Source organism: Acinonyx jubatus, chromosome B1, assembly GCF_027475565.1.
Source record: "Acinonyx jubatus isolate Ajub_Pintada_27869175 chromosome B1, VMU_Ajub_asm_v1.0, whole genome shotgun sequence".
Classification (NCBI taxonomy): domain Eukaryota; kingdom Metazoa; phylum Chordata; class Mammalia; order Carnivora; family Felidae; genus Acinonyx; species Acinonyx jubatus.
Genome location: NC_069382.1, coordinates 15,695,950 through 15,718,716, shown reverse-complemented (window position 1 = coordinate 15,718,716; position 22,767 = coordinate 15,695,950). Strand labels below are relative to the sequence as shown.

Sequence of the window (22,767 nt, the reverse complement as noted above, 5' to 3'; positions counted from 1 at the left end):
TGGACAGCTATAGATGCACGTGAGAGGAACACCAAAGACAAACTTCATCCATCTTGTAACTTTGTTCTTGTGTAAGATACTCAACTAAAAGAGCATTCCCCATTCTCCCTACCTCCAACTCATCCTGGGGCTGCCATTGACTAATATGAAGCTTTACAAAGACCATAAATAGAAGGTATGAGGACCACATAAATGAAGACATTTGCCTCACTTAAAATGTGCATACATGAATATATGCAGTATATTGGCTAGGACACTTGGATAAGCTATCAATCCAATTTTCAAAGACCCCCAAGAACCACAAGGTAAGAATTTAATGTGCACTTTCTACCCCTCCAGCTCCAACTTCCACACCTGCTCTCCAAGCTTGCAATTTTTTAACATTAGAAGCTTTCAAATGATAAGACTACAGTTCAAGATTTTATAAAATGTGTAAGCATCATATTCTCCTGAGAAAGATATAAGCAAAGATCAGCAATCACATACTAAATTATTAACAAATACTATTTATTCATTAAGAAATAGTACTAAAACAAGGAAGAATATTAGAGTTGCAGGCTTAAATATCTTAAATGCCTGAGACACCTGTTCCATATCTTATGTTATTCTCAAATAATTAGCACTTGATAATGAATTACTGGTAGTCAGGACCTGGAAAGCTATTTGTCTTCCAGATGCTAACAGGACTGTACTGAAGCAGTCTTGTAGTTCTTCGTATTTAGTGCCCTAAAATTGGAAAATAAATGGCACATTTAATTTTATAGGTGCAGGTAATGTATCTGTGTATTCTCGTAAAAAGGTTTTGTTAATAAATTAATCCAAAACCAAACTCTCTCACCAAATTAAACAGTTTCACTTAAAATGTAATTCAAGAAGGAAAAAATTGGGAGGGCACCTAGATGGCTCAGTCGGTTAAGTATCTGAGTCTTGATTTTGGCTCAAGTCATGATCTCATGGTTCAGCTTGTGAGTTTGTGGCCCATTTTGGGCTTCCCACCAATAGTGCGGAGCCTACTTGGCATTCTCTCTCCCCCTCTCTCTCTGCCCATCCCCTGCTTGCCCTCTCTGCCAGTCAGTCAGTCAGTCAGTCAGTCAATAAATAAATAAATAAATAAATAAATAAGGAAAATTGTTTAATGGGACCAATTTTAAATACCACCCAGAGGTTTATTAGTTTTAAAATTAGGGTAAAAAAATTTAAATGTGACTTAGGATAATACTTGTGATAATATAAAAAGAAAGAGTTTCAATAAATTCAAAATTACTAAACAGAAGATAAACAGAGTTTCCAAAAAAACAATCAGCTATTCTTTTCTTTTCTCTGCTCCAAACATATATATTGTAGAACTTTCTCAATTCTGTTCTATGGATAGAAAAGAACACACAAAGAACCTGAAACTTCCCCTTGCTTCCCAAAAGAATCTCAGCTATTTGAGGGTGAGTGTCATAAAGAAAATTGTAATTTTACTCTCTGTTCTATATTACATAAATCAAGTTGAACAGAGTACTAATAGATAGGTGACTTGATGAAGGATGAAGATCAAAGGACATGAAATAAAGACTCCACATATTTCAATTTCCACCAACTAGCCCCCATAGAATATTATGCCTGTAGCCAAGATTAAATTATATAAATAATGATGGGCAGACTTATTTTGGGGATAGGATCATAAGACTGGCATTATAATCCCCGTCCACAAGTGTTACAGATGTACTGAGAGGTTTTTATAAAAGAAGGTGAATTTGGTGTCCTTTACTTAATCCATTATATGATTACACTGAAGTTAGAAATATGTAAATTAGCTTATTTGGCATTAAAACTTTTTCGATGAATAAATGGAAAGGTAATCAAATGAATTCTTCCATTTATTCATGATCTTGCACACACACCAAAAGACAATGATGGATTGTCCCTTCCTAACTTATATTCTGAACTCCTGACAACTTCTTTTCAGTGTTAAGAGTGCACAAAACCTGGATAAAACTGAACTTTTAAGATACTTTAATAATATATTTCATTCGAAGTATTATAATGTGATGTTAATAGCATTTTTAACTAACCAAAATATTTCCTAGAAGATTTCATAAAAGATTATTTCAAACTTAGAGAGAAGTCTTAAGCATAATTAAAATTCCTCACAATTACTGAGAGCCTGGAAGCCACAAAGAGATAATAATTTAACAAAGATCAAAAACTCCCTTTGAGAAACAATGTTAACATGTACTGCTAACTCAACAATAAATATGTAAACAGTCTCAAGCAACTCATAGTAAGGTGCTATAGATTTGCTTTAAAAATTATGAACAGATTCCAGGGGAATTCTATCAAACATTTAAAGAAGAGTTAACACCTTTTCTCTTGAAGCTGTTCCAAAAAATAGAAATGGAAGGAAAACTTCCAAACCCTTTCTATGAGTCCAGCATTACCTTCATTCCAAAACCAGACAAAGACCCCACTAAAAAGGAGAACTATACTCCAATTTCCCTGATGCACATGGACGCAAAAATCCTCAACAAGATACTAGCCAACCAGATCCAACAATACATTAAAAAAATTATTCACCACAACCAAGTGGGATGTATACCTGGAATGCAGGGCTGATTCAATATCTGCAAAACAATCAATGTGATTCATCACAACAATAAAAGAAAGGACACAAACCACATGATCCTCTCAATAGATGCAGAGAAAGCATTTGACAAAATACAGCATCTTTTCTTGATAAAAACCCTCAAGAAAGTAGGGACAGAAGGATCCTACCTCAAGATCATAAAAGCCATTATATGAAAGACCCACCACTAGCTAAGACTTCCAGTACTTTGTTGAATAACAGTGGTGAGAGTGGACATCCATGGGGCAACTGGGTGGCTCAGTCAGTTAAGCGCCTGCCTTCAGCTCAGGTCATGATCTCATGGTTCTTGAGTTTGAGCCTCACATCAGGCTCTCTGCTGACAGCTCAGAGCCTGAAGCCTGTTCGGATTCTGTGTCTCCATCTCTCTCTATCCCTCCCCCACTCGCTCGTGTGTGTGTGTGTGTGTGTGTGTGTGTGTGTGTGTGTGTGTGTGTCTGTGCACGTGCACGCACGCTCTCTCTCAAATAAACATTAAAAACAATTTAAAAAAAAAGAATGGCTAACATTAACAACTCAGGCAACAACAGATACTGGCAAAGATGCGGAGAAAGAGGATCTCTTTTGCCCTGCTGGTGGGAATGCAAACTGGTGCAGCCACTCTGGAAAACCGTATGGAAGTTCCTCAAAAAATTAAAAACAAAACTAGCCTACGACCCAGCAATTGCACTACTAGGTATTTATCCAAAGGATACAAGTATGGTGTTTTGAAGGGACATATGCACCCCAATGTTTACAGCAGCACTATCAAGGACAGCCAAAGTATGGAAAGAGCCCAAATGTCCATTAATGGATGAATGAATGAATATATATGGTGGTATATACACACAATGGAGTATTACTCGGCAATCAAAAAGAATGAAATCTTGACATTTGCAACTACGTGGATGGAACTAGAGGGTATTATGCTAAGTGAAATTAGAGAAAGACAAATATCATATGACTTCATTCATATGAGGACTTTTAAGATACAAAACAGATGAACATAAAGGAAAGGAAGCAAAAATAATATAAAGACAGGGAAGAGAACAAAACATAAGAGACTCCTAAATATGGAGAACAAACAGAGGGTTACTGGAGGGGTTGTGGGAGGGGGGATGGGCTAAGTGGGTAAGGGGCATTAAGGAATCTACTCCTGAAATCATTATTGCACCATGTGCTAACTTGGATGTAAATTATAAAAAATAAATAAAATATAGAAAAGAAAAATAAATTTAAAAATAAATAAAAATAAAAATTATGAACAGAACAAATAAATTAAGCTTTTCAATAGAAAATTGTAGAAGATGGGAAAGAACTTCTAAGGGAGAGCTTCTATATAAAAGGAGCTGAGATTTCCAAAGACATCCAGATCTGTCATTATTTGAAGTACATATAAATAAAAGATATTATTTTGAAGGAATCTAAAAGTCGAAAACAATTTTTCTTGGTTTATAGTCTAAGTGTAACATATTACTACCTTTTGACATTCAAAGTCATTATACTTTTAGTTGGTCTGCTCTTTGGTCCACTTGGGGGATAGAAAATCTTAGCACCTTTGCTGGAAGTCTGGCTTGCCAATTTAACCACATAAGGGTCAGCAGAATGTGAAGGGTAAGGATCAAATGTTCCTGCCTTCATTCCACCAGCCTACAAATAAAAATGAGACAATTTAATGTAGTTTTGTAAAATGCTTCTAACAAAATTAGATTTTGAAGAAGTTCATACATATTTGTGCACTATGAAGTTGGTTTTACATTTAAAGTTGTCTATACAGACATACCGCAGAGATATTGTGAGTTCAGTTCCAGACAATTGCAATAAAATGAGTATCACAAAAAAGCAAGTCAAATGAATTTTTTGGTTTCCCACTACATATAAAAGTTATATTTATACAATGCTATAGTCTGTTAAGAGTGCAATAGCATTGTGCCTAAAAAAACAATGTACATACCTTAATTTTAAAATGTTCTATTGCTAAAAAATATGCTAAATATCATTTGAGCTTTCAGTCAATGAGAATATTCTTGCCGGTGGAAGTTCTTGCCTTGATGTTAATAGTTGCTGACTGACCTGGTGGTGGCTGAAGGTTGGGGTGGCTGTGGCAATTTCTTAAAACAAGACAATGTAGTTTACCATGCTGATTGACTCTTCCTTTCATGAATGATTTCCCTGTAGCATGCAACCAGTTTGATAACATTTTACCCACAGCAGAACTTCTTTCACATTGGAGTTTATCTTCTCAAACCCTGCTGTTGCTATATCAACCAGGTTCATATAATATTTCAAATCCATTGTCATTTCAACAATCTTCATAGTATCTTCATCAGGAGTAGATTCCATCTCAAGAAACCACTTTCATTTCTCAGACATAAGAAGCAACTCCTCCTCCATCAAACTTTTATCATGAGATTGCAGCAGCTCAGTCCCATCTTCAGGCCCTACTTGTGATTCTAGTTCTCTTGCTATTTCCACCACATCTGCAGTTACTTCCTCCACTGGAGTATTGAGTGCCTCCAAGTCATCCATGGGGTTTGGAATCAACTTCCAAACACCCATTAATGTTGATATTTTGACCTCTTGCCATGAACTGCAGATGTTCTTAATGGCATCTAGAATATGAATCCTTTCCAGAAGGTTTCCAATTTACTCTGCCCAGATCCATCAGAGGAGTCACTATCTATGGCAGCTAGAGCTTTATGACATGTATTTCTTAAATAATAAGACTTGAAGTTGAAATTATTCCACGATCCATGGGCTGCCAAATAGATGTGTTAACAGGCATGAAAACAACATTAATCTCATTGTACATTGCCACCAGAGCTCTTGGGTGACCAGACGCACTGTCAATAAACAGTACTATTTTGAAAGGAATCTTTTTTCTTTTTTTTCTGAGCAGATCTCAACAGCAGGCTTAAAATATTCAGTAAACCATTTCATAAACAGATGTGCTGTCACCCAGGATTTGTTGTTTATAGCACAGAGATTTATCATAATCCTTTTTTTTATCAAATGATTATTTGTTTCGGAGGGGAGGGGCAGAGAGAAATGGAAAGAGTGAATCTCAAGCGCAGAGCCTGACGTGGTGCTGGATCTCATGACCATGAGATCATGACCTGAGCCAAAATCAAGAGTCAGACACTCAACTGGCTGAGCCACCCTGGCACCCCTATCATAACTCTTAAGGGACCAAGGATTTGGGGAATGGTAAATGAGCACTGGCTTCAACTTAAAGTCACCAGCTACAGTAGCCTCTAAAAAGAGAGCCAGCCTGTCCTTTGTAGCTTTGAAGCCAAGCATTGGTTTCTCCTCTCTAGCTATGAAAGTCCTAGATGGTATCTTCTTCCAATAAAGGATTATTTAATCTACATTAAAAATCTGTTGTTTAGCATAGCCACCTTCATTAATTACCTTAGCTAGATCTTCTGGGTAACTTGCTGCAACTTCTACATCAGCACTTGTTGCTTTGCCTTATACTTTTATGTTATGGAGATTGCAACTTAGTGGACCAACCTCAGCTAGCTTCAAACTTTTCTTCTCCAGCTTCTTTACCTCTCTCAGCCTTCACAGAATTGAAGAGTTAGGGCCTTGCTCTGTATTAGGCTTTGCATAAGGACATCTTGTGGCTGGCTTGATCTTCCATCCAGATCTTCTATCACCAAAACTTTCCTCATCAGCAAGAAGTCTGTTTTGCTTTCTTATCATGTACGTATTCACTGGAGTAGCACTTTTAATTTCTTTGAAGAACTTTTCCTTTGTGTTCACAATTTGGATAACTGTTTGGCACAAGATGCCTAGTTTTTAGTCTGTCTCAGCTTTTGACATGACTTCCTCATGGAGTTTAATCATTTCTAGTTTTTGATTTAAAGTGGCACATGCAACTCTTCCTTTCACGTGAACACTTAGAGGCTATTGTGGTTATTAACTGGCATCATCTAAATACTGTTGTGTCTCAGGGAAGACGGAGGCCCAAGGAGAGGGAAAGAGATGAGGGAATAGCCAGTCGGCAGGGCAGTAAGAACACACAACGTGCATTAATTAAGTTCGCTGTCTTACACAGGTGGCATTCATAGCACCCCTCCATGCAGTTACGATAGTAACAGCAAAGATCACCGATCACAGATCACTGTAACAAATATAATAATAATAAAGTTTGAAATAATGGAAGAAGTACTAAAACGTGACACAGAGACACAAAGTGAGCAATTATTGTCGGAAAAATGGTGTCAATCACGTTGCTCAACACAGATTTCCACAAACCTTTAATTTGTAAAAAAAAAACACAGTATGTACAAAGCATAATAAAGCAAAGCACAATAAAACTAAGTATGCCTATACTGTTCAAACACCAGCAGTCTCCCTGACACCAATTTTATGGGGGCAAGACATTGTAGTTTTCAAAAGTCCTCTATTAAAATGCAAATATTTATGGGAAGGTAATATTCTAAACTATTGTCAAGTATTAATATTTATCTATTAATTTTAAGCTTATTTATTTATTTTGAGAGAGGGGGTGGACGTGAGCAGGGTAGGAGCAGAGAGAGAGAATCCAAGGCAGACTGTGAGATCATGACCTGAGTCTAAAGTCAAGAGTTGGATGCTTAACCAACTGAGCCACCCAGAAGCCCCAAATATTAATATCTTAGTGAGAGTTCACCAGATCAAGCTGTCATCTGGTTAAGGGGTGAGTTTATTACCGAGGGAATAAGACCTAAGTCATGTATATTTTGATACAGAAAGGAGTTGGGGCTCAGAACCAGAGCATGCTCAGAAGAGAAGGTCAAGGATAAGGTTCGTTCAACAGGGAGGCTGACATGAGTTCATTAAATATTGGTCAATGATGAAAAAGATACAAAAAATAAAAATTTTTAAAAATAAGGAGTAGCACATAGAAACAGAAGGTGAGAGGAAAACATGACCTACTTTATACTTTTCTTAGATCTAGTAAGGAGTTAGTCAAAATTATTTTTTGACCTGTACACAAAACAAATATTTGCTTTGACTTTTTAAGCTGATTTACCACAATTTTAATCTTTATACGTAGTTACCAAGAAAACTCTATAGAATCATCATAACCAATTTATTTTTTTTTTATTTTTTTTAACGTTTATTTATTTTTGAGACAGAGACAGAGCATGAACAGGGGAGGGGCAGAGAGAGAGGGAGACACAGAAATGGAAGCAGGCTCCAGGCTCTGAGCCATCAGCCCAGACCCTGACGCGGGGCTCGAACTCACGGACCTCGAGATCGTGACCTGAGCTGAAGTCCGACGCTTAGCCGACTGAGCCACTCAGGCGCCCCCATCATAACCAATTTAAATAGGCATCCATTATCTTACAATATCTATGCCAAATATACATGAAAATTTAATTCAATTAAAAGATATAATTGTAATATTTCAAGTTTTCCAGGTAGAGGACACAGATTCTTTTGAGGAACAATAAATAATAAGGAAATTTAAGTAAAATAAGCTCATTAATAAAGGTAAAGCAAAATGAACTAATTAAAAATAGAAAAATATAGGGGCACCTGGGTGGCTCAGTCAGTTAAGCATCCAACTTTGGCTCAGGTCATGATCTCAGGGTTTGTGAGTTCGAGTGAGTTCAAGCTCCATGTCGGGCTCTGTGCTGACAGCTCAGAGCCTGGAGCCTGCTTCAGATTCTGTGTCTCCCTCTCTCTCTGCCATTTCCCCCACCCCTTCTCAAAAATAAATAAAAAGTTAAAAAAATTAAGTAAAAAAAAGAAAAAAGAACAGGAAAAATATACATGGTACATAAATAAACCAAACCACCAGATGATGCCTTACAAAATAAATAGATAAATCTACATTATAATTAGGATTGAGAAAGGAGTGGACATATATGGAATAACCAAAAATATAAAATAACATTTTTGTAAACCTCTATGTTGATAAATTTGAAAACATAAATGAAATTATTTTCAAAGAAAATATAAATGTCAAATCGACTCAAAAGAGATACAAATCAGATAAGGCATCATAGAAGAAATTAAGCCCAGAACATTTTGCATGAGAATTCTTTCAAGCCTGTAAGGAACAGTTATTTGTGGTGCTACCTGAATTGTTACAAAACACAGAAAAAGAAAAAAATCTCCCTGATTATTTTAAGACGCTAACACCTACTTATACCAAGATAAAACAAAGCATACAAAAAAAAAAACATTAGACCAGTTACACTTAAAATTATTGATGCAAAAATGCTTAAAATATTAATAAATAAGATAAAGTATTATACTTAAATACAACATAGCCAAGTGGAATTCATTCCGAGAAATTTATCATCATTCACCTTATAGCAAGTCAAAGAAAGAAAAAAAAGATGGTCTAAATAGATTACACCAAAATATTCAATACCATTCTACATACATTCCTAATTTATTCCTTTTTTTGGCATCTATAAAAATGAAACACTAGAGTAAATTCAACTAATTCAGTAAATTCAAGATTAAGGCAAATGATGGCAACTATTGCTATGCTAAGCAACTAGACATGAACATGACTTAAAAGCTACAAATACTGGAAAGGACTGGGCAAAATTATTTGCAGATAACGTAATCACATATCTGAAAATCTAAAGAGAATCAACATAATACCCATTAGAACATAAGAAAACTTAATGAAGTGGCCAATTATCAAACATTTTGATAAAGACAAATTACATAAGGGAATATATGATAGGAAAAAAATTGTTGACAAGAGCCTTAAAATAAATAGGAACAAAACATAAAACATATAAACCTGTATGAAGCAAAATTTAGAATTCTACAAGGGAAATAAAGGTTTTAATAAGCAGTTTGTTTCTAGATCAGAAGACTCAAATCATAAATATGCTGAGGGGTGTGTGGGTGGCTGAGTCGGTTAAGTGTACAACTTGTGACCTCAGCTTAGGTCATGATCTCACAGTTCAGGAGATCAAGCGCAACGTCAGTGTAGAGCTGCTTGGGATTCTTTCTCTCTTTCAAAATAAATAAACTTTTAATTAATTAATTAATTAATGAGTGCACGAGCGAGCAAGCAAGCTAAGACATCCAAAAATCTAAAGATTTAACTTTTTAGCAAAATACCAAAGTCTTTTTTCCCCCAGCACTTTAGACAATAACTTCAAAGTTCTAGAGAATATGGGAGGATAGCCAATGTAATTTTTTTAAAGAGTAACAAGATAGAAACTAGACCACCCCAAATTAAAATGCAATGGTAATTAAAAGTAGTTTCATACAGGTAGAAATAAACATCAAATTGGGGCACCTAGGGGGCTCAGTCAGTTGAGCGTCCGACTTCAGCTCAGGTCATGATCTCGTGGTCTGTGAGTTCAAGCTCCACATCGGGCTCTGTGTGGACGGCTCAGAGCCTGGAGCCTGCTTCAGATTCTGTGTCTCCCTCTCTCTCTGCCCCTCCCCTGCTCATGCTCTCTCTCACTCTCAAAAATGAATAAATGTTAAAAAAAATTTTTTTAAATAAAAGAAATAAACATCAAATAAAATGGAAATGCTAATTTTGATTTGATAAGGATGCCATTTCAAAGCAGTGCTGTTGAAAATTATTCCATCAGTGATGCTAGGAACAACCGGCTTTTTTTTTTAAAAAATCAGTTTTTAAGTCTAATTCATGTACAATAAACTGCACCCATTTAAAGTTTACAATTCTATGAGTTTTGACAGTGTATCACCCTAGAAACCATGACTGCAATCAAGATCTAGAGCATATCCTCCTCCCCAAAGGGTCCTCCTAATTTCAAAATTGGATTTTGAAAAGATAAAAGCTGAATCTTTACCTTGCTCTTCATTTCAAAATATATTTCAAATGAATATTTAAATAAAAAGGGAAAAACTAATAGAAGAAATCAAGAATGTATATTTTTCTAATATTGGTGGTGAGGAAAGTGATTCTGAGAATGTCATCAAACTTAGCACAACTGACAAATTTGACTACATCAAATTATTAAACTTCTGAATAGCACAAAATACCATAACAAAAGTCAAAGACTGAACAAGCCAAAAAAATTATTTTCAACACAATGACAAATATCCTTAGTATATGAAATGATCTTACAAATCAATATGAAAAAGACAAATATCCTAATAGAAAATCAGCAGGGAAAATGAACAGGTGATACATAAAAGACAAAACAAAGTATAAACTAAGGTTTATAAACCAAAGAAGCATTTGTATTTTTATTCATACTTGTAAACACCAACAGAGTAGGAGATAGTTCATTTTAACAACAATTTCAAAACTTGAAAGATGGTCTGGCTTTTCATGGTTTTGTGAAAAATTATACCTAAAATCTAGAGAGGTACTTGGAAAATCCATTATAAATTCAAATGCCTTTGAAATAATTAATGATTATTTCATTGCAAGAACTCATTATTCCCTATACTAGCCATGCTTTGTGACTTTTCCTAATTTTGTTAAAAGAGGTTTCACAATTATTACCATGATTCAATAAGAGTGTGAATAATAAACAAAAGTTTATTATTTACATGGGTAACAAAATGACTTGACATAAAGAGGCAACAGTTCTTTATAATGCTTAATATTTTTTCATTCTAAAATTTTTAACTTACCTTTTTACCAGGAGAAGAAGGCTTAAAGGGGTGTGCAAGTAATTCTTTCTTCTCTGTTTTTTTAATTGGTGGTAAAGCTTTCTCAAACAAATAAGGATTCGTGTCAAAATATTCCCTTGGGTAAAGATTTGATTTGAAAGGTGTTCCTTTAACTAAACGATGGTGTTCTTCATTCTCCTTCTGTAAACCAGAGTGTTTGTAATTGTGGGACATAAATTATTCACATTAGAAGTAACAGTCAAATTTTCTTTTAAATTTTAATATAAGCATGTAGATTTTTCATATCTGTACTGCTGGGTTCACTTCTTTAAAACATTCCTTTATGTTCTGTTTCTATGATACAAAAGATATGCCTCACTTATGAACAGGTACAAGTATGATTGCTCTCTTTAGATATAAATTTATTTCAAGTACAGAGATCTATTTATCACCTAAAGAAATCTAAATTAATTATCTGGGTGATATGATGCAGTAAAGAAAAAGGATTTTGTTGTTCAAATCACAACTCCTTCGTGCTTTTTAGCATTTCTCAGGGACTCTGGGAAATTTACTTACCCTGTTAGTGCTACATTTTCTTCAACTGGAGATGATATAATCTCTCCTTCCACACACCCAATGCTGTTGTATAGATTAAATGCAATTAAGTGCGTAAAGTACCTGGCATGTGGTGGGCCCTAAACAACTGTCAGTTTTTACTTCTAAAAATGAGGAATACTTACTCTTTATAACATTTTTATATTAACTACCTCGTATTCAAGCAAAACAGAGGTCATTTTTTCCCTTCCATTTTGCAATCTTCTCTATGGGACAATACTTACAAAAATTTCTGTTAATAAAGTAGAAAAAAATTTCATGCTATGAAATATAGATTTGAAGAGGCAACTAAAGTGAATATTAATACCTTTTTTTCACTTTTTTCTAATATGAAATCTGGTATTTTGTCATTCCACAAACAATTGAAAATGTTTGATAAATGAAATCTAAAATAGTTAATCCAGGGAAGACAAACTTGCATTACCAAGAATGCTACTGTAACACTTTCAGGATTTTTCACTCTTTTTTATCTTTTTCTTTGTTTTTGCTTGCCCTCGTCCTTTCTCCAGCTCATAGAAATTTTACCCCTTCTTGCTGATCATCTCTCCCCTCTTCCAAATCACAGTGGTAATGATAATTTTAACCATTCCATTTATCTTTTTGGGCAGTGTTTCTCAAATTTTAGTTCTCATAGGAATCTCTTGATAAGTTATATAAAATACCAAGCTCTTCTCTCAGAGATTTCTAGATCCTCTTGGTCTGCTATATGGCCTAAAAATCTATCATTTTAGTCACCGCAGGTGATTCTGATGCAGGTTATCATGAGGAAAGGCTTTAAAAAACACCTTTGGCTAGAGTATGGTCACGTTTTACTAGAATACTGTGTTTGTTTTACCAACCCCTGCCCTAGAGCATTCAGTGTAGTATACATCAGCACATATATGAGGAAACTACTCAAAGCCAAAAAAAGAACCACCTAAGAAGACTAAAAGTAACAGTGTCTGGCTCTTATCACAGAGCTGGCAAGAGTTCTGGTTCCATCAGTTCTGCTGGGAAACATGAGTCCCAGGGCACTGGGTAGAGCACACAGAAAGGGGTGGCCCCCGTAGTACAGAGTAATTAGTCCTAGACTGAGCATTGCTCCTGTCCCACCTAACAAATCTGAAACCAAGCAAGACCTGAAAAAAATCAAACTGTTTCCAAATCATTTTACTGCATTCCAGAACAAAGCCCAAGAATTTTTATAAGAATACAAAAATATACAGCACTCAACAAAGTAAATGACAAAGTGCCTAACATTAAGTCAAAAATCACTAACCATGCAAAGCAGGAAAATATGACCTGTACCAAGAAGAAAAACTAAGAATTCAAAATCAACCAAGAACACAGATGTTAGAATTAGTAGAGAAGGAAACTGAAACAGTAATTAAACTGTATATGCTCATAAAGCCACACAGAAACACATAAGCTATAAAACACTCAAACAGAACTTCTGGAGAGCAAAAGTACGATGTGTGAGATTAGAAATACACAGGATATTGCAGATTAGACACTGTAGTTAAAATAGATTAGTGACCTTGAGGACATAGGAAAAGAAACAATTCAAATTGACATACAGAGAAGGGAAAAAGAGAATTAAAAAGAAAAAAAAGCAAACAAAGCACTGGTAAACTGTGAGACAATTTCAAAAGATCTAATGCATATGTACTAGGAGTCCCTGAAGGAGAGGGGAAAGAAAGATGGAAGGACAGAAAAAAAATAACTGAAGAAATAATAGCTGAAAACATTCCAAATTTGATGAAAACTATAAACCCACAGATCCAAGAAGCTGAATAAACCCCAAGCACAAGAAGCAAGATGAAAACCTGACCAAGGCATATCATAATCAAATTGCTCAATGAGTGATAAAGAGATCTTAAAAGTAACCAGAGGGAAAAAGACAGTTCATAGAGAAGAACAAAAATCAACATGACAAGGGATCTCTTGTCAGAAACAATCAAGCAAGAATGCAGTGGAGTAATCTCTTTAAGATTCTAAACGAAGGGGTCCCTGGGGGCTCAGTCAGCTAAGCTCAGGTCATGATCTCACAGTTCACAAATTCAAGCCAAAAGTGGGCTCTGAGCAGTCAGCACAAAGTCCGGAGCCTGCTTCGGATTCTGTCTCCCTCTCTCTCTGCCCCTCCCCTGATTGTGTTCTCTCTCTCTCTCTCTCTCTCTCTCTCTCTCTCTCTCAAAAATAAAACATCAAAAAAAAAATTTTAATACTAAACTAAAAGGCAACTGACGGAATGGGAAAAGATATTTGCGAATGACGTATCAGACAAAGGGCTAGTATCCAAAATCTATAAAGAACTCACCAAACTCCACACCCAAAAAACAAATAATCCAGTGAAAACATGGGCAGAAAACATGAATAGACACTTCTCTAAAGAAGACATCAGATGGCCAACAGGCACATGAAAAGATGCTCAACGTCGCTCCTCATCAAGGAACTACAAATCAAAACCACACTGAGATATCACCTCACGCCAGTCAGAGTGGCTAAAATGAACAAATCAGGAGACTGTAGATGCTGGTGAGGATGTGGAGAAACGGGAACCCTCTTGCACTGCTGGTGGGAATGCAAACTGGTGCAGCCCCTTTGGAAAACAGTGTGGAGGTTCCTCAAAAAATTAAAAACAGACCTACCCTATGACCCAGCAATAGCACTGCTAGGAATTTACCCAAGGGATACAGGAGTGCTGATGCATAGGGGCACTTGTACCCCAATGTTTACAGCAGCACTTTCAACAAGAGCCAAATTATGGAAAGAGCCCAAATGTCCATCAACTGATGAATGGATAAAGAAATTGTGGTTTATATACACAATGGAATACTACTTGGCAATGAGAAAGAATGAAATATGGCCTTTTGTAGCAACATGGATGGAACTGGAGAGTGTTACGCTAAGTGAAATAAAGTCATACAAAGACAGATACCATGTTTTCACTCTCATGTGGATCCTGAGAAATGTAACAGAAGACCATGGGGGAGGGGAAGGGGGAAAAAACAAAAGTTAGAGAGGGAGGGAGTCAAACCATAAGAGACTTAAAAACTGAGAATAAACTGAGGGTTGATGGGGAAAGTGGGTGATGGGCATTGAGAAGGGAACCTGTTGGGATGAGCACTGGGTGTTGTATGGAAACCAATTTGACAATAAATTTCATATTTAAAAAAATAAAAAATTAAATTAAAATTAAAAATTAAATTCTAAAAGAAAAAGCAAGAATGCATTTTTAAAATTATTTTCAGAATTAATTTTAGAAAGTCCAGGGATATAAAATAACTGACTTATAAATAATAAGTTCTGAATATAAAAAAAGAACTTTACAATAAGGAGAGAAAAGTATCTTACCACATAAAATTTAGGATAAAAGACTCATTACTGAGCCACTGATAAAATTGCCTTGTATATGTTTATATCATGTATCATTATTATTCCTACAGATGAAAAGCAGTTTATACATTCATTTTCTAATAATCCACACACAGAAACAAAGATGCTTATTAAATGACCAAGATTTCTGCCCAATTTAATAGAAAACTTTGCTTGAGTGCGGACACACTAAAAATGGCCACTATCCTTCTATGTCGTAGCCCCAATGCTGCTTAAAGTCACCACGGCATAATTGTTGGAAGACTGCAGGCCTAAAACAAAAACTAATAAAATGTTGCTATTTAATTTCTGTTGTTTAATGTCCAAACTTGACTTTTCATCAATACCAGCTTTTTTGTTACATGGAAATTGTTCAATTATGTTGACAGTGTCCCAATATTTACAAGGGTTCCCCTACTCATTCTCATGTAGGCATTCTGCATACAAGTGACTCTGTTCCGTTCTAAGTCAAATATTATACAAGATGAGCGTAGAGGCATATGCCAATACATTTAGCTTTTATTTCTGTGGTTTAGTAGAGTGAGCACTCTCTTCTCATCCTGTCACTCTCTCTTCTGTAGGTGTTCATCCATTCTCTACCTTCCACCTTCTTACCTCCCCATCACTCCTGCATTCCACTCATTCACCAGAATGGCTTGATTAGGCCAAAAGTACCACCACTACTGTCTTAGGCACACCATATTAGGGTGTGGTGGCGTCCTAAGGGTTAGGACATGACTCCTCTACTCAAAAATAGGTATAGCTGATTAGGCCAAGTAAGAAAGGTCTCACAGCTAGTTTAGAGGTAGATGGTAGATATAAGGTAGATGTAGTAAATTAGCAAGAGATAAAAGCTCATCCTGGGAAGAGCTGAGAAGATCTACAGCGAGATATGGAAATCTAGTATCAAAAAGGTAAAATTATCACAATTCATAGATATCGGTCTACCATTGCCCTGGTAACACAAATATAGATAAAATAAAGCAATCCATAATTAGATCACAAATGAATTCTCGACTTCAACTAAGAGAAAGATTGAAGAAAGTTAACATTAGATTATTTTACCTTAAAATTTAGTTTGGGTGCATCGTAGAAATCAGCAGAGTGTGAAAACTGTTTACCTATGGTAATATTTGCATAGCTAAGGAAGAAAAAATTAAGTAATAGTGACTTCATGATTCAGAAATTTTAAATTATATTTAACTTCAAAACAAATTATATGAAACCATGAAAAGTATCTTACCCATATCCTGTTCCTTTCTTTCCCGGGTTTGTGTATAAATTCTTTCCAGGTACCTCATATTTGTCTCTGGGTTTCAACTGTGTGCTGAAGAATGGCACCGGACCGCCTATTGTGCCATAGTAGGTTCCTAACCCACATCTTAAATACAGTTTTTAAAAAACGGAGCAAATTAAAACAGCAAATTTTGTGTTATACATATTTGACCACAATTCACAGAAAATGACTGAAAAAGGAGCAAAATATATGTAATGGAATTGACTTGCCCAACACTGGCAAGAAAAAAGCAACCATTTTTTTTTTAGTTTTTTTAGTTTAGTTTTAGTCTTATTTCGCCCATTTTTCAAAGTCACAAATTTTGAGATGAGATGTTTTTAATTTTTTATGCTTATCTTAAACGTTCCACATAAACAAAATTTCACAATCTTTAGGAAGTGAAAATAGTTTCCATTAATTCAGAAAATTGCAGTTTTACTAACCTCAAAAAAATAGCACAGGCACAAAACTGGCCTTCAACCAATCCTCATCTTTCATAAATTCTACAGAGACAGTCAACATTATAGAGTGTGCATTAGCATCTTATTATAAAGCTCAGCCAAATAATATGATATAACAGACTATATGATTTTCTTTGTTCAATGGTTTAAAGATAAAAAAATGAAACTTCACATTGACAACTGTCACAACTAAAATATTGTTTAAGTCCATGCATTACCTTTACAATTGTTTTTAAATAGCATGTCTTGATAAATTACTTTTTATCAAAAAAAAGGCTTCACCAAATTTTACAATTTTTATTTATACTTTCTAAAAAATTTTTGCAAAGCAGAAAAAATAGTGAAGGACACAGATAATGATGACCCAAGGCAGTTTTTTCAAGATTTTCAAACAAATTTATTTGCATTATTTATCTGGCTTTTATTATATAAACTAATAGCAGTGTCATAAGCATAAATTTAATGAGATGAGGATCTACTTAACTAAAACTACCCGTCAACTTATATCATCCAATATAACTGTCTCCACCTGAGATAAGCTCATCCTAAAAATCATACTCTAAAAAAAATCAATCATACTTAAGTAAGTCCTCTAGAAAAATACTTAATTTGGGCTAGAGGAGAGAAAGGTGCAGGAAATGAATTTATGACTTTTCCCCCAAACACTTACGGCTTTTTATCTCCATTACTAGGGAGGAAGGCTTTGCCTAGGTTTTTTTTGGCCTCTTCCATCATATGCCGTCTCCTCACTTGATTCAGATTTACATAGCCTTCACCTTCAAATATCCTTACAAAATGGGGATCAAAATAACCTGCCTGGAGATTTGACATTGCTTTGGATCCCCCAGGTAGCATCTGTTTATTTTTGCTTGCAGCGTCATTAAAGGGTCCTTTAAAAATAAATTAGGAATATCATCATTTTGAGCTCACTAATAATTAAAGAACATGAAAAGCAACTGAGAAAAGTTTCAAACTTTGATTTGGGCCAACTCTAATTTTGAGTTTTGAGCTCTAAAATGCTGTCTCAAAATGCTCACTGAAAGCTCTACATTATAGACCACATTGACAATAAGACCTAAGAGGTTTCCATCACAATATTTTAATAATTAGATCAAGGTCTTGGTTATAGACTCTGACTTTTAGAGCTGGGAGAGACCCTAACAATCATCTAATCTAATGCTTCCCCCTCTATATATTAGGAAACACCATGTGAGATCATCAGTAAGTACATGTATATGAGTGTGTGTGTGTGTGTGTGTGTGTGTGTGTGTGTGTGTGTTTAGGTTGAAGGGAATGGTGTTCCATAATCAAAATGAGGCAATTCCCCTCCTAGATATATACTCAAGACATATAAGTGTCTATATCCACTAAAAGGCATGAACCGGAATGTTCATAGCAGTTTCATTCATAATATTCAAATACAGGAAACAACTCAAATGTCCACAACAGGAAAGCAGATAAATAAATGTGTTATATTTATACAATGAAGTACTAGTGGCCAATTTTTTTAAAGGTTGTTTTTATAAATATGTAGAACTTCTATTATAACTTAGCTAGAAGAGCTCAATTTGGGAAGTCCTTCACCAATGTGAAAACTTTTTTGAAGTGCGAACAATCCTTAAAGCAACTAGTTATTTAAATATGAATTTGTATCACTGATTTTTTTTAACTTAAATTTTTGAAAAGGTAGTATATTCACATGGTTCCAAATTCAGTAATATAAATGTTTTTACAATAAATTTTCCTCCACACTCGGCCACCCACTTCCTCTCCCAAGGGAATTCGTGATATTTGTTTTCCAGAGAATGTTTAGGCATGTCCCGATGAATATTTTCATATATATCCTTTTCCACTTTTAATGCTTAGCATGCTATATAATAAACTATTCTGCACCTTGATTTTTTTGTTTAATTAACTGTCAGTGTATTCTAATTGTAACAAAGAAGTCATTGAATAGCCAGAAATTTAACTAAGACATATAAAATGTTTATTTACTTTAGCTCTTTTTATTATTTATGACTCTTCTAAAACTCCCTCAGCTATTCACATAGCATTTCATTCTTCAAGAAAGTAATCATGGATGGCCTTTTGGGATGCAAACGTAAATGCTGCTTGCATAGCAGTGTCCCATCTGAGCAAAATATTCTGAGAGAAAACTGCCATGCACCTTCAGAAAGAAGTGAAATTATCTATGAAGAGAATGTAAGAAAGTAGGGTATCCCAATGAAAGAAGCTTCCTGCTCTTACGAAACTAAGTTCTCTCTTAACTGTACTGAAATTTCATAAATTTATTCGACTTTAAAGTTAATGCTTTAAGGGGAGCCTCGGTGACTCAGTAGGTTAAGCATCTGACTCTTCATTTTGGCTCAGGTGAGGATCTCACAGTTCGTCAGTGGATTCTCATTCTCATTCTCCTTCTCTCTCTCTCAAAATAAAAAAATAAATAAATAAAACTTAATGCTTTAAAATATAGAGCATTAAAAATATCATTTAACCCAAATATTAAATCCAAAATTTCCTACAGAACACCCACTATTAGGCTGTAAAGAAAACCAGATATACTTACGATTAAATGAGGACACATATTTATCACCAACAGTAACATACTCCATCTCACTGAAGAGGCCAATCCTCTCCATATCCGTCTTCCCTCCTTCTGTAGGCATGGCTGCTGCTTGCGGTGGTGCTTTCTATACAGACAACCTCAAGAGGTTCCTTGCAGCTATTTCGTTTATAGCAAAATCCTACCTTGCATTGAAAAATACAGGGAAAAGGTTTAGGAAAAAGGTGATTGCTAAGTTTCAGTCCAATTTACTTCCAGTCTGAGAGTGGGCATTCACTATAAAATAATGGTCCCAAATGACATAGGGAAAGAATCTACTTTGTGGGGCTGGAGGGGAGCAATGGCCCTCCAAATTAGCACCACGAACCCTCCCCAAGATTCTCTGGGTAAAGTATCCACACATTACAAAGAAGTGTATATGACAGCATCTGTTGCACTGCCATTCGTCTGTGGTAAATGATAAAATCATCACTGTGTAGTGTGGTATAAACACTGCAGATACATCCTGCTTTTGAGAAGTTCCAAGTAGATTTAAAAATCATAATTATATGGGGCGCCTGGGTGACGCAGTCGGTTAAGCGTCCGACTTCAGCCAGGTCACGATCTCGCGGTCCGTGAGTTCGAGCCCCGCGTCAGGCTCTGGGCTGATGGCTCAGAGCCTGGAGCCTGTTTCCCATTCTGTGTCTCCCTCTCTCTCTGCCCCTCCCCCGTTCATGCTCTGTCTCTCTCTGTCCCAAAAATAAATTAAAAAAAAAAAAAAACGTTGAAAAATAAATAAATAAATAAAAATCATATAAGGCGGGACACTCTCAGTTTAGATCAAATGATTTAAACATACTGCATTGTCGCTCATACTGGAAATCACAACAGTTTTTCAGAAAGCACAACACACACAACTACTATGTGTTACATCCTACAGTTCTTGAGTTTCTTCAAGTTTAAATGAATACAAGAAATGTGTCCCTGGCAAAATTAGTTCACAAAGGGGATGGGTGGGAAAGGACCATTGTCTAGGCAAGATTAAAATAAAGAACAACACGACAAACAAAAATCCACGAATTAAGAGTATTTGTTAAAGAGCATACTACAACTGTGAATTTCCCTTTTTTTTTTTTAGTGTTTATTTTTGAGAGAGAGAAAGAGCACAAGTGTGGGAGGGGCAGAGAGAGAGGGAGAAAATGGATACGAAGCAGGCTCTGCGCTAACAGCAGAACTCATGAGCCATGAGATCATGACCTGAGCCAAAGTCAGACGCTTAACCGAATAAGCCACCTAGGCACCCCTTTCTTTTGAAATATCACATTAAACAAATGTTTAGATTCTGTTTTTTAATTACACATGTTCTAGAAAGAAAGAGCTAAGGAAGATTTGCCTCCATTTCATCAGAGGATTTTTTAAGTACCAAGCAGATCTAGGTACTGGGCACACATTTAGTGAATAAAACAAGCATTGGCTTATGCTTCCCCATTTATAATTCAAGGTAATTACCTTTTGCCTTGAATTTCAGTGACACTAAACAGGTGTGCCTATTTGGAACTGTCGCTCCTCTGAGCATGAATCTTTACTAACATGTAATATCAAGGGGCAAGCAAAGATTCCATTTAAACTAAAGCTTTAGGGGGTGCTTGGGTGGGCCAGTGGGTTGGGCATGGGACTCTTGATTTCGGCTCAGGTCATGCTCTCACAGTTTATGAGTTCAATCTGGCTCCATCCTAATAGCCAGGAATCTGCTTGGGATTCTCTCTCTCCCTCTCTCGCCCCTCCCCCATGCACACTCTCAAAATAAATAAACTTAAAAAAAAAAAAAAAAAACTAGAGCATAAGAAATACTTCCTTCCCCCCCGCCCCATTCCACTTCTTCCTCTCATCAGGTATATTTTTAAAGTAAATGGGGATGGGGGGAGAGGCGGGGGCGCCTGCGTGGCTCAGTCAGTTAAGCACCTGACTTCAGCTCAGGTCATGATCTCATGGTTGGTGGGTTAGAGCCCCGGAGTCAGGCTCTGTGCTGACAGCTCAAAGCCTGGAGCCTGCATCAGTTTCTGCGTTTCCCTTTCTCTCTGCCTCTCCCTCTCTCTCTCTCAAAAATAAACATTAAAAAAGTAAATGTCAGTCGGCTGGGATATACTACTTCCATTTGCAGCCTGTTTCAAAGCTCCATCCCACTGCCCAACCACAAGGGCTTCCTGTGCTGTTACAGGGACTCAGATCCTTTACGTGGCCCCCCAAAGTCCACTATCACCCACATCTGACACCATAGGAACCCCATTCCCTGGCACCTGGGCTCCATTTGTCTTCTTCCAGTTCTCAGGTAAGGCTCTCTCCAGCCACAGGACCATGGCACGTGCTGTTTCCCTTCATGCAAGTGCTTCACTGTGCCCACCCCTTATTTCCCCCAATTAACACTGGTCTTTCAGATTGTGTAGCTGATTCATCCCTTCTTTAACTCCTTCTGCCATAGCAGCCTGTCTAACGGGTTATCACGTTCCGTTCACCGTGTACCGATCCTGTAATTAGCAGCTGCCTTTTCCCCCACGAAACTGTTGCCTACCGGAAGGCAGGCACCGCGGGCAGCTTGGTTCTCCCTTACCACAGTATTTCCACCGTCTGCGCAGCGTCTGCCACACAACAAAGTGAGCCACGGAAGGGAGGAAAGGAAAGGGGAAAAAAAGCTCTCGGCTTCTATTTTTCCTCTAAACTCTTCTTGGGCAACATTTACAAAATCGTTCATTCACTTAACAGACACTTTGCAGACGCCTCCTCCGGGTAAAGCTCGCTGATAGAAGCTAAGAAAACATTTTAAAAGGCGTGGATCCTGACCCCAGGGAGCTTACAATCTGAGCAGACAAGTACACGGTGAAGTCTAACACAAGTGGAACCTGGCAAGGTCTCTCCGGAGCGGGGGGAGGGGCGGTGAAGGAGGGGCGGAAAACCTCTGGCTGAGGCGACAGGAAAGTGATTTCCCAGTAGGGAAACAGGCTCAAAGGAGGTAGATACCTAAAGCACAACACCCGGCGGCCCACAGGACCAAGTCACCTCTCAGCAGAGCACCGGCCCGACAACCGGGACCAGGGCGTCTGAGCTCCCGTCCGGGTTGACTCAGCGGCAGGAGCGGCGGAGGCCACGAGCCTCCCCGCGCAAGCGCTTCCCGCGCGAGGCCTCGCTGCGAAGCGCCTTGGCACGCTCCCCGCGACGCGGGCGCAGACGGTGGCCGCAGGTGTTTACTGTGGCGCGTTGCCTCGGGTACGGGAGGACTCGTTTCAAAGGACGCTACGGAAGGATACCTGGAGAGTTCGAAACCTCCGCGAGGAACACAGTGAAAGACTTAAGG

General features: G+C 36.9%; 1 protein-coding gene across 5 annotated transcripts in view; it reads right to left on the bottom strand.

The window, feature by feature from the left end:
* CB1H4orf47 (chromosome B1 C4orf47 homolog) overlaps window positions 1-22,749 on the bottom strand; it is a 533,217-nt gene extending 510,468 nt beyond the window's left edge. For 3 of the 5 annotated variants that reach the window (XR_008295851.1, XR_008295850.1, XR_008295852.1), the window contains exons 1-7: window positions 22,434-22,749; window positions 19,443-19,630; window positions 17,547-17,766; window positions 16,383-16,520; window positions 16,205-16,280; window positions 11,192-11,371; window positions 4,089-4,258 (exon numbers count right to left, since the gene is read on the bottom strand). Coding sequence is in view for 2 of the 5 variants with exons in the window: in XM_015080378.3 (XP_014935864.1) it covers window positions 678-726; window positions 4,089-4,258; window positions 11,192-11,371; window positions 16,205-16,280; window positions 16,383-16,520; window positions 17,547-17,766; window positions 19,443-19,542 (933 nt within the window). In the remaining 3 variants the exon portion in view is untranslated. Of the gene's footprint in view, window positions 1-486; window positions 727-4,088; window positions 4,259-11,191; window positions 11,372-16,204; window positions 16,281-16,382; window positions 16,521-17,546; window positions 17,767-19,442; window positions 19,631-22,433 lie in introns of those variants that run through there. The other 2 variants (XM_015080378.3, XM_053216317.1) reach the window with 2 other exon arrangements.
* Window positions 22,750-22,767: the final 18 nt, after the last annotated feature.